This window comes from Equus asinus, chromosome 13 (assembly GCF_041296235.1).
Source record: "Equus asinus isolate D_3611 breed Donkey chromosome 13, EquAss-T2T_v2, whole genome shotgun sequence".
Classification (NCBI taxonomy): Eukaryota; Metazoa; Chordata; class Mammalia; order Perissodactyla; family Equidae; genus Equus; species Equus asinus.
This window is the reverse complement of record NC_091802.1, coordinates 55,366,653-55,378,594: the sequence shown is the minus strand read 5'-3', so window position 1 is coordinate 55,378,594 and position 11,942 is coordinate 55,366,653. Positions and strand designations below refer to the sequence as shown.

At 58.8% G+C, this 11,942-nt stretch overlaps 1 protein-coding gene across 2 annotated transcripts; it reads left to right on the top strand.

Annotated features, from left to right (window-relative positions):
- The first annotated feature begins 828 nt into the window (after positions 1 to 828).
- On the top strand, positions 829 to 11,162 carry FDXR (ferredoxin reductase). 2 transcript variants are annotated; one of them, XM_014839754.3, is made up of 12 exons: positions 829 to 1,012; positions 1,800 to 1,897; positions 6,559 to 6,654; positions 6,853 to 6,975; positions 7,192 to 7,305; positions 7,656 to 7,757; positions 8,535 to 8,642; positions 8,885 to 8,969; positions 9,101 to 9,300; positions 9,383 to 9,554; positions 10,435 to 10,605; positions 10,714 to 11,162. In XM_014839754.3, the coding sequence occupies exons 1-12, from the start codon at positions 934 to 936 to the stop codon at positions 10,842 to 10,844; spliced, it is 1,479 nt and encodes a 492-aa protein (XP_014695240.1). In that variant the 5' UTR covers positions 829 to 933; the 3' UTR covers positions 10,845 to 11,162. The 2 variants fall into 2 exon arrangements, with proteins under 2 accessions (XP_014695240.1, XP_014695239.1); XM_014839753.3 differs by having other exon boundaries at positions 7,641 to 7,757.
- The last annotated feature ends 780 nt before the right edge of the window (positions 11,163 to 11,942 follow it).

Here is an 11,942-nt window from a genome sequence, read left to right as displayed (position 1 = left end):
GCATTAATTTTGATCTTTTAAAACTTTGCATTACAATATTATTTACCTTGATTACTAAGGTTTCTGGTGCCCCCTTAAATTCTGCACCCGAGGCCAGTTCCTCACTCGCCTTAGCCTATTCCAGCCGTGTTGGACAGGGGTCGGAGATCTGGCTCTGTCCTTAGTATCGAGAACGAGACGCTTCTCCCGTTTCCTCATCTATGTAAAGGGGAGGGGGTGAGGCGGGAAAAGCTCTCCAAGGTTTAAGATTCTCCCTGGCCCGACCTGGACGGCATCTTGCCGAGTTCACACGTGTATAACGTCCGGGGTTGGTGACAAGGGGACCACGGTCCCGGCTGGAGTCCCTTTTTTCCAGACTTCCGGACTCCGTGGTTATTACCCAATAGGCGGGGAGGCTCGCTTGAGGCCGACTCATGATTGGCTGGGACGAACCCAGCTCTGGCAGCGGGTGGGGCGTACGCTCGCAAAAGCGAAAGGCGCATTGCGTCATCAGCAAGCGACGAGAGCTTCCGAGAGGGAGAGGCTAAGTAAGGAGAGCTCCTTTCTAATTGGCTATCTCCTTCAGGCGGGATTGAAACGGCCATGAGGACTCGTTCTTCTCCAACTCTGGGCTCCGGATAATTGGAGGGAGGATGGAGAAATTTACTGACACGTACAGTCCGGAAGTCCTGGGGGCGGGTCTTCAGAAGAAGCGGGTGGAGCCGAGGGCGGGCTTCTCTTTTGGGGGACGGGATTCTTTCGGGCGTGGGTGTGGTGGAGCCGGCATGCTGTGCTTTCCCAGAGCGTGGGAGGCGGGATTTGGGGCGGGGCCGCGCCTGTGGGCGGGGCCAGGGCGGGGCGGGGCGGGGCCGGGGTCCGGGTCCGGCCGGTTGTGAGCGTGGAGAGCAGGGCAGACACGGTATCAGATCTGCTGGCAGGTGGCTTGTCTCAGCTATGGCTCCACGCTGCTGGCGCTGGTGGTACTGGACGGCGTGGCCTCGGACCCGGCCCCCTCCCGCCGGCTGCACCCTGAGTAGGAGCGGGGCACCTCTGAGGCTGAATAGGAGCGCGGGGAGGCCTGCGAGCGCTAAGTTTAGGGGTCGGAGCCGAGCTGGAAAGGGGCGATAGAGGGGACCAGAGATGAGACTGGTGGGGTCCACTCGTGCAGATGAGATGGGGGTGGTGTACAGGGGCGGATGGGGGCCTGTGCGGTGAGGTGTGAGGCCCCTAGGGTGAGACGGGGGTCAACAAGAGTGAGAAGGGGAGACCATGATGTCCACAGGTGTGAGAAGGGGTGAACGGGGTGCTATGGAGGTCTGTGGGGAAAGAGGGAAGTCTGAGGTGAAACAGGGTCTATAGGAATGAGACAGGGGTCTATGTGGGCAGTAAAGGGTTCTGTGGAGAGAGGGGTTAGAAGAGGTAAAATGGGACCCTTGTGGAGAGATTCACAAGGATGAGACTGGGATGATGTGGGATCCGTTGGAAGGACGTGGTATTCTAGCTGGGTGGGTAGGGAACCCCATAAGAAAAATGACGAAGTACTGTGCAGGGCAGCTTCAGGGGTGATGGGGTCATTGAGTGGGCCATCTTCAGTGGTGTAGTAAGTTCATGCATGAGGTGTGGGGTTCTGGATGAAGACACAGCTTTTGGGGGTCAGATGAAGTAAGGAACACTGCAAACCCCAAAGCTTTGAGGGAAAGGAGAAGGAGGGTGTGGATGAGGGTGAAGCTTGGGAAGCTCCATCTTCTGTTTGACACTGAAGTTGGTTTGGGATGGGGAGGGAGTGTCAATCTGACCACCTTCCCCCCTCCCCTCCCCAGGCGTCCGCCAGCAGTTCTCCACACAGGAGCAGATGCCCCAGATCTGTGTGGTGGGCAGTGGCCCAGCTGGCTTCTACACGGCCCAGCACCTGCTAAAGGTAAGCCACATCCTCCTGGTTCCCTCTCCCACCATTCACCTGCTCCAATCCTAAGGGCAAGCCCTACCCCTTTGGGTTTTAAAAGCACTCCTGGATCCCTGATGGGGAAGGGGCTCCCAGCCTGTCAAGACTAGACACTTCGCACATGCTTTGTCATCTACATCTGTGACAAGTGTCTCTAAAATCCTCAGCTACGAGAGAAGTTTGTTTGCCTGGTGGGTGATGGTCAGTGGTCAGTTGGCTATGCCTCCTTGGCCAAGCCCTTCAGGGAGCTTATATGGACCTGCAGGATGACTTTGTCCTGCCCCTCATCTTCCCTTCTGTCTCCTCCGTCTCCACTCTGTCCCCCAAATCCTGCGTCTCGAGGCTGCCCCCTCTTCTCAGGGTTTTCTGTCACTTTGTGCACCTGGCCGAGCTCTCCTCACCAGAGTTGCAGCCCTCCGCACGCTCTGCTGTCCTTGCAGCCTGCTCTCCACTCCCCATCCCCCAATCCAAAGGCCAGCGTCTCAAGGCTCACAATACTGGCCTTGGCGGGCAGGGCCCCAGGGCTGCTGATTGCTCTTCAGCCTTCAGCAGACCTTGGCGGGAGGGAGGATCGGGGGAGACCCGTGGCTCAGAGGGGGAAAGGGAGGCCTAGGCTGACTAAGACATGAGACAGTGACCTTGCTTTGGAGGGACTTGGCATGTCCATGGAGAGACGGGAGAAAGGATGAATATATTAATTATACAACCTCATATGCAGATACTTAAAAGGTAGGGTGACTAACCCCAGTTTGCCCAGGACGTGGGGCTTTCAATGTTAAAACTGGAAGGGTCTTGGGGAGACCAGGATGCGTGGATCATCCTGCTGAAAAGTGGCCTAAGCATGCCTTCCAGGCACCTGGGGTGAGGGAACTAATTATGCTGATGTGACCAGCATGAGCTGAGTTAGGCAGGGTCAGTGAGAAAGTGTTTCCTGGAGAAGGTGTGTTTGAGCTGCATTGAAGGAGGCCGTGGGCCCTGGAGAGGGCCTCCCACAGTGGGGGAGTCATCCACGGGCAAACTGCCACATGGAAGGACAGCTTTGGGTTCTGGGAACAAGACCAGGGATCTCACAGGAGCTGGGGAGGTCCTGGAGGGCTTTGTGTAAGGGGCACTGTGTTAGCTGAGCCTGAAATTGTGGCTGGGGCGCGGGCTTCCAGGCTGGATTCTCAGCGCCCCTGCTATGGGCAAAGGTTATGGCCTACACTCAGGTGGCAGACGCGGGCATGTACTTCGCCTGTAGGAGGTTCTGGGGGATGGACACAGAGGCCAGTTACAAGCTGGTCCTTGCCCACTAGAAGCTCCAAGCTACTGACTGTGCTCCCACAGCAGGAACATGTGCCACACATTTGGGGCAGTGGCACTTGGCTGAGTCAGGCACTGTACAGCATCTCATTGCATCCTCAAGATGACCTGCGAAGCAGGAATCTGTCATGACTCTTGCTTCACAGGTGAGGACACTGGGGCTGAGCGAGGTTGCCCAAGGTCCCACCTGGACAAGGAAGGAGCTGGGACCTGAGCGCAGGCAGTCTGACGGCAGAGCTCGCTCTTGAGCACCGTGCTAGGCCATTCAGTAATCAATTACTGGACACCGACATGTTCCAGGCACAGGCTTGCCACTGGGGACACAGGTGTGAGCAGGACAGAGGTGGTCCCCATGCTCAAGGACCTGACAGTCTAATGTGGGGTGTTGTGGAGTGGAGGGGGAGAGGGTTTACACGGTATTCCAGGGCTCCAATGGTGTAATCACAGAAACTGGGCGGGCGGATACAGAGAGGACCACCTCACCCAGCCTAGAGGAAGAGATGTCCAAATTGCTGTCTGAAGGATAGAAGGAGTTGCCAGGGGGCCGGGTAGAAGGTGAGAGAGTCCCAGGTACAGAGCACCACATGGACAAAGGCTGGGAGGAAGGAGGGAATGCGTGAGGGTGGAAGCGTGTGAGTAAGGCTCGAGGAGGTAGGTGAGCCCAGATCCTAGGGGCTTGGAAACCACCGACCAGGCTCGGATGCAGTCAGTTTCTCTTGATGCTGTCCACCCTCCCTTCTTCCCTCCATCAGAGTCCTTGGGGGTACTTATTAAATGCATTAAAATGCACACTTCTGGGGGCCAGCCCGGTGGTGTAGTGGTTGTTTGCGCACTCTGCTTCAGCGGTCTGGGTTTGCAGGTTTGGATCCTGGGTGGGGACCTACACCACTCATCAAGCAATGCTGTGGCGGCATCCCACATTACAAAGTAGAGGAAGGTGGGCACAGATCTTAGCTCAGGGCCACTCTTCCTCAAGCGAAAAAAGAGAAAGATTGGCTACAAGTGTTAGCTCAGGACCAATCTTCTTCACCAAAAGAAAATAAACAAATAAAATGCACATTTCTGGGCTTAGCTCAGACCTAATCAAACTGTGCCTAGGGCCCAGGAATCAACAATTTTAAACAAACACACCAGGGGGATCCGGTGCGTGCTGCTATAGGTGGTTGGCTTCACTGAAGGGTATTAGGCAAGGGACTGACAGCACCCCAGTTTTGATTTGGAGCTCTCTCTGCCTGCAGGGCAGACAGCGGAGCAGGGAGGCAGGGCTGGTGGCCGGGAGAGCAGTGGGAGCTGCTGGGATGGCAGTAGGAGGAGGAGGGGAGGGTGGGGGTCTGATTGGACAGGGTCAAGGAGGGCCCCAGGCTCTGCCTGGGCTCCGGGTGGATGGGGTGGACGGGACACAGGAGCAGACAGGGGGAGGTTTGGGGGAGGGGGAATTGGCTTTAATCCAATGGCTTTGATGTGTCTGGGGCGAGTTGTCCAGGAGTCTCAGGTTTGGAGCTTGGGGGAGATCTGGGCGGGACAGGGAGCGGAACGTCATCAGGAAATCTGCAGGAATTTGAGGTCACAGTGGGGAGTGGATGAAACTTGCCCACACATTCCCAGGGAATGTGTGCCTGGGGGAAGGGAGGGTCCCGGACTGGAAGAACCTCCGAGAATATTTTTGTTAGAGGACAGACAGAAGAAAAAGGGACTGAGAAAGCACAGCTGGTGGGATCACAGGGAACTGCGAGGCTTGGGGAGGAGAGGCTTCCTGAAGACGAGGTCTGCCCTGGGAGATAACCAGGGAACGCATCAGCAGATTTAGCGTGATGGAGGGGGCCTTGGAGAGAACAGCGTGACTCTGACTCGGGAGGATCCGCAGCACAAAAGAATGGAAGATAAGGATGAAAAGTTGCATTGTGTACAGTGTTGACCACCAGGTTGAGCAGTTTGAACTTCGTCCCATGGCCGTGGGCAGCCGGGGAAGGTTTATGAGCAAGGCAGTGATACGCAACCATAACAACAGCAGTAATAGTAATGATAGCTTTTTGATTGAACACTCACAAGAGGTCCAGCCCTGGGCTAAGTGCTTCAGGCCTTGCTCATTTAATCTTGAGCGTCTCGCCAGAAGGGATGTGCAGAGAAGTTAAGAAACATTGGTTCCCCGTGGCACAGCGAGGGAGTGGTGGGGCTGGGGTTGGCCTCCACTGCTGTGGACTCTGAAGCTGGAACGCTTCCTGGGCGCAGCATCAGTGGGGCTTGAGGGGGTGGTTGAGGTGCCCCCGTGGCTTGTGCGGGATGGGGAGAGTCAGGAGCACAGATGGGTGGTCAGGGGCTGGACTTGGGTGCAGGCAGGGGAGTGGACGGGAAGAGGGGCTTAGACAAAGACGAGCAGATGACCCTGAGCCTTTGTTTGGGTGAGGGTGACTGGTGGGCAGGAGCTCATTTGGCTGGAGTCCCATTGAATGGGGAGTATTACAGCAAGGGCCTAGGACAGGGGTGCGAGGCAGGGCGGTGTCGTCCATAGGAGCCTGAACCGCTGGACTTGCAACCTGATTGTGGCCCAGAGTCTTGCAACATCCTGACCTCCTGGATGCTTCCCAGCACCCTGAGAGGGAGGTGTTATCTGTCCCAGTTTGCAGAGGAAGAGACAGACCCAGGCAGATCCTGGGACTAGCTGGTCATGTGGCTGGTTGGTGGTCATGTGGCTGGTTGGTGGTCGTGTGGCTGGTTGGTGCCCGATCCCCACGGCCCCTCTAGGTACCCGGAGGGCAGGCAATGTGGGACAAATGTATGAGTGAGATTCTTTTTTCTAAGAATAAGAGTAGGGCCAGTTCCATCTCCCTCTGCGCCTCTCATGCCCCAGCTGTGCCCCCGGCTCCCTGTCCTGCGTGTCCCCTTTCCAACAGGATGATCTTAGAGATTAGAGCTAAGGCAGATATGAATTTCAAAGGGTGGTTCTCAGGTCATCAGACTGGCTGGGCATTTCTAGAAGTGTCGAAGGGTTCTAGGGCACAGCTGTGTCACGCTTGACCTAAGTAGATGAAGAAGCTCCCCTGATACGACTCCGGTGGAGGGAGCCTTCATTCCTTGTCCGGAGCTCTCACCATCTCAATGGGCCGGCAGTCCTCAAGGTCTGACCTCAGCCGCCGTTGCTGCTGTGCTGCCCCATTCCTCTGCTCTGGCTCTCTGGGCAGGTGGGGAGTAAGGGGCCTCTCTCCTTGCAGAGCGTCGAGGCCTCCTTGTGTCCTCAGCCCACTAAGATGAGCTGTATTCCTCTGTCCTGGGAAGGGGAGGACCAGTAGGGGCCCAGCCTCTCCCTCGGCCCCATCTGCCACCGCCTTCTCCCCCAGCACCACCCCCGGGCCCATGTGGACATCTTCGAGAAGCAGCTCGTGCCCTTTGGCCTGGTGCGCTTTGGCGTGGCACCCGACCACCCTGAGGTGAAGGTGGGTCTCTCTGGGCGTGGAGGGGGGCGTGGAGACTTCTGTCGAGGTAAGGAGCGAAGGGAGGCTCCCTGGCCGCATGGAATGACCCCAGGCCCTCTGTGTGAATGCCACCCAGGTTCCATCCTGGGGACGTTGTGGGGTGAGGGTGGCACAAGAGCTGCTCCACCCTCTAACCCCTCCCACTCTGGGGCCCGGCAGAATGTCATCAACACCTTTACCCAGACGGCCCACTCTGACCGCTGTGCCTTCCACGGCAATGTGGTGGTGGGCAGGGACGTGACCGTGCCAGAGCTGCGGGAGGCATACCACGCTGTGGTGCTGGTGAGCACAGACGGGTCCTGGGTGGGGAGGAAGGGGATTGGGGCAGGGCAGCGGCAGGAGGTTGGTGGCTGAGGGATGGAAGGCGGTAGGAGTGTGGCCCAAACCACTGGGCGTGGGCCAGGGTGGAAGCTGAGGAGGAGGAGCTGGAAGGGGGCCTCTGGGAGCGTGGCGGGGGCAGCCCCTTAGCGGTGCTGAGGGCTCCGGGTGTTTCCTCAGAGCTACGGAGCAGAGGACCATCAGGCCCTGGGAATTCCTGGGGAGGAGCTGCCCGGTGTGTTCTCAGCCCGGGCCTTTGTGGGCTGGTACAATGGGCTCCCTGAGAACCGGGAGGTGAGTTTGGGGAGCACTCCCACTGCCTCTTCCTCCCCACCCCTCAGCCAGAGCCAGGGGCAGCCCTCGGACACCACAGCCAGGGGAAGAGGGAGGCATTGTCCAGAACTAGGAGGCTCTCAGTGAGCTGAGATGTGAGACATGAGGCTGAGCGAGGGGGAGGTCAGCTGTGGAAGGCCTCCGGGAAGAGGTGGGGCCGGGTCGGCACGGGGACCTGAACTGAGGCTTGGGTGGGGTGGACTTTCCGAGTGTGGGGGAGCCTGAGGGTATGCTGGGGACCGGGCATGAGACTGAGATTAGTCTGACTGGAGCCAGGGCTGGGGGACCCTATCCAGGCTTCTCCCCTCCAGCTGGCGCCAGACCTGAGCTGTGACACAGCCGTGATTCTGGGCCAGGGCAACGTGGCTCTGGACGTGGCCCGGATCCTGCTGACCCCACCTGAGCACCTGGAGGTGAGTGGGGAGGTCAGAAGCTGGAGGGGTGGAGTTGAGGTTCCACTGAGGAGAGGGTGCCCCTGCCTGCAGGCTTCAGGCCTCCTCCCTCCAAGCTGAGCTCGGTGCCTCTGTTTCCCCATGGTGCCAGGCGGAGGGCTTCTGAGAGGCAGCCTGTGAGCTTCATCTAGTACGACTTCCCCTTCACTGTCTGCACTCTTGTTACACAGGCCTTAAAGAAACCGATTCGATGTGCACACACCACTCCCCCTGCTTGGAGCACTCTCAGCTCACCTCCTGCTGCTTTACCTGTATTCATCTTTTAGTTCTTGGTTCAGTAATGCCTTCCTCCAGGAAGCCTTCTGGGACTGCCCTGCATAGGTCTATTCCCCTGTAATGCCTTCCTCTCATGGACTTGTCTACTTCTGTTTCAAAGCGTGTTGTCACTGCTGAGATTTTATACTTATTAATGACTATTTGGTGAGTATCTCTCTCTCCACCAGATCAGAAGCTCTGTGAGGGACGGCATCATTTCTGTTTTGCTCACCGCTGACCCCCCCGCTGCCCCTTGTATGGTGCCTGGCCTGGCACATGGTAAACACTAGTTGAATGAAAGAGTGGGGCCTGGTTTGCTACTAGTTGGGGCCGTTTGCAGAATTGGCAGCAGTGCTCCATCTGGCCACTGGGGGGGGCAGTGGTGCAATTTCGGGCTGCCAGCCTTCTCAGGGACACAACCAAATGGAGAGTCCCCTTCCTCTGTCAGTGTTCGATGACTTTAAAACCCTCCTTTCATGCCAGAAAACGGACATCACGGAGGCTGCCCTGGGGGTACTGAGGCAGAGTCGGGTGAAGACGGTGTGGATAGTGGGCCGACGTGGACCCCTGCAAGTGGCGTTCACTATTAAGGTGCCGGGACCAGAGGGAGAGGGGCCAGGGTCCCAGGTAGATGGTCTGCCCTTGAGAGGTGTGGCAGGACAGAGCCCCTGGGAGTGGCTGCTGCCTGGGGTGGAAGAGGGGGAGCCAACGGAGCCCCCGGGGCCCAGTGCCTTCCATGGTGGGTGGTGCTGGGGTCTCCTGCCTGGGGTGGGCTCAGGAGTGGGTGGTGCTCTGGCCTGACCTCCTCCCCCACCCCAAACCCCACCCCCAAGGAGCTTCGGGAGATGATTCAGTTACCAGGAACCCGGCCCATTTTGGATCCTGCGGATTTCTTGGGCCTCCAGGACAGAATCAAGGGTGAGGGGCCCTGGCCTGCCCCCCTAACTCACTAGGGAGGCCAAGGTCTAGGTCAGAGAGGGCTTGGGGGAGGGCACTGTGGGAGAGGCTGTAAACCAGGGACAGCCCTGAGATGTTTGTGTTGCCAGCAGAGGTCCCCCGCCCGAGGAAGCGCCTCACAGAACTGCTGCTTCGAACGGCCACGGAGAAGCCAGGGGCGGAGGAGGCTGCCCGCCAGGCATCGGCCTCCCGCACCTGGGGCCTCCGCTTTTTCCGAAGCCCCCAGCAGGTGCTGCCCTCTCCCGACGGGCGGCAGGTAGCAGGCATCCGCCTGGCAGTCACTAGACTGGAGGTGAGTCTCCTGTTACCTAAAGACACCCCTGTTCTCAAGTCTCCCCACCCCAGCTTGGCGTTGCCCACACTTGCCCCTACAGGGCGTTGGTGACACCACCCGGGCAGTGCCCACTGGAGACGTGGAGGACCTCCCTTGCGGGCTGGTGCTGAGCAGCGTTGGGTATAAGAGCCGCCCCATTGACCACAGCGTGCCCTTTGACCCCAAACTTGGGGTTATCCCCAATATGGAGGGCCGGGTTGTGGATGTACCAGGTGAGAGGATGCAAGAATGCTAGGCACCAGACTGTGGTGGGGGGCAGGGAAGCTGGTGTCTCCTGGGGCTGTTCACATTCATTCATTCATCTGGTGAGAAACTGCTCTGAGCCAGGCCCTGTCCCACCCTCCTTGTAGCCCTAGCTGGGGGGGAGTTTCCAGTCGAGCTGATGTGCCCACATATGTCTGGTTCTTAAGTCGTTCAGTGACTGAGGCCTGCTCTGGGCCAGGCCCTGTGCTCCGTGCTGGGTGTGGATACTGAATGGTAGCCCCTGTCCTCAGGGAGCTTCCAGTCTGATTAAATGTTCACATACCTGACTACTCATTGATTCGGCCAGTTAATGTTTACTCAGGGGCTGCTGAAGCTGGAGATGGGTGAGACCCAGCTCCTACCCTTAGGGAGCTCCTGCTTTACAGGGAAACTGACGTGTAAGGGCAGCTGGCATGGTAAAAACAGGCTGAGATTGGGCTGGCCCAGTGGCACAGCAGTTAAGTGCGCACGTTCTGCTTCGGCGGCCCGGTTTTCGCTGGTTCTGATCCCAGGTGCAGACATGGCACTGCTTGGCAAGCCATGCTGTGGTAGGCATCCCATGTATAAAGTAGAGGAAGACAGGCACGGTTATTAGCTCAGGGCCAGTCTTCCTCAGCAAAAAGAGGAGGATTGGTAGCAGATGTTAGCTCAGGGCTAATCTTCCTCACAAAAAAAACAGACTGAGAAGAATCCAGGGCGGTGGGCCAGCTGCCACGGTGGGCCCAGCTGCTGGGCTGCTGGGAGGACTTGGGCTGTGGGATGTGTGCGCACACGTGTGTATTGGGGCTCAGGCTTGCAGGGGTCCAGCTGCCTCCCCTTTCCTTACTCCTTTGTTACCCCCCCTCCCAGGCCTCTACTGCAGTGGCTGGGTGAAGCGAGGGCCCACAGGCGTCATTGCCACTACCATGACTGACAGCTTCCTCACCGGCCAGATGCTGCTGCAGGACCTGAAGGCCGGGCTGCTGCCTTCTGGCCCCAGGCCTGGCTATGTGGCCATCGAGGCCCTGCTCAGCAGCCGAGGTCTGGGCCCGGAGAGAGCCCCTGGGCCTTTCCACTGTCTGGGAGGGGTGCTCTGGGCTTGGGTGGAGGAGGAGGTGGAGGCAGTGACTCATCTTCCCTCTGCCTTAGGGGTGCGGCCTGTCTCTTTCTCCGACTGGGAGAAGCTGGATGCGGAGGAGGTGTCCCGAGGCCAGGGCACTGGGAAGCCCAGGGAGAAGCTGCTGGATCCTCAGGAGATGCTGAGGCTGCTGGGGCGCTGAGCCCAGATCCCAGCCTGACGGGAGGAGAGTAGTGCTGAGCAGGGCAGAGGGGCCAGGTCACTGTGAGCAGGACTCTGCACCACAGCGGCATCGTCTGTCCGCCCTGGCCCCGCGCTTGGCTGCCTCTTCCAGGGGCCTCCTAGCGCTTCCTCCTGCCAGAAGGCTGCCCTTGCCACCGTCGGGTTAGCTCTCAGCAAGGAGACACCTTAGGGATGGGTGGAGGTGCAGGCTGACCTTCATCCCTCCCGCCTCTCTCCTGCTGGGCTGTGGAGGGTCACTACGTCAGGAATATGCTGGAAATAAAACACCTGCAACAGAGGGCCACTGGTTGATGTGCGACTTCTTTTGGGGCCCAGTCACCTTCCAGCTGCAGCCCCCCTCCAGTCACCAGGTGGCGCCGCAGAGCCAGCTCCCTGCTCAGGGGCCTCTTGGGGGCTGGAGGGGCTTGGCAGCCAGGCCTGGCACCCACCCTGCCTTTCTCGGCTTGGCCCTGCTGCTGCGGCCTGCCTGCCTTCTGCATACACTGCACTCACCGTGGGACCCCAGCCTGCGTGCTCTGTTGGCCCCACCACCTGGTCCCCTCCCTGGTTAGCCCCCAGTACAACCAAAACAAGAGAAAAAAGTGGGAGTAAGGAGATTGGGCAGCAGTTTGCCCCAGGCCTTCCCTGTGGTCTGGGGCATTTGGCATGGGCCCCCCCTCTCTAGTTGCTCCCCATGCCTTCCCGCCTCGTCCGTTCTCAGCCAGATGGACAAGCCTTTTAAAAATAGTACCTCGATCTCCATAGCTCTGTGCAGTTTACAAAGTGTGTTCACTGTCTTTTATGCCAGTCACCAAGATGCTGGCTCCACTTTGTAGACTGAGGGGTCCTGGAAATTAACAGGCCCAAGGTCACACAGCTAGTGAGCTGCGGCTCAAACTCAGAGCTCCTGGCAGGCTGTTTTTTTTGAGGCCACACTTGGCCCCGAGTGTCGGGTCTCGGGAAACAGTCCCGGAGAGGAGAGAAGGGACTCAGGCGTCTGGCGCGCGGGCCAGCAAGGAGGGGCCTGGAGGAGCGCGGGTGCCGGCGGCGGGGTGGGCCGGCTGGGGCGGGCCGGGGC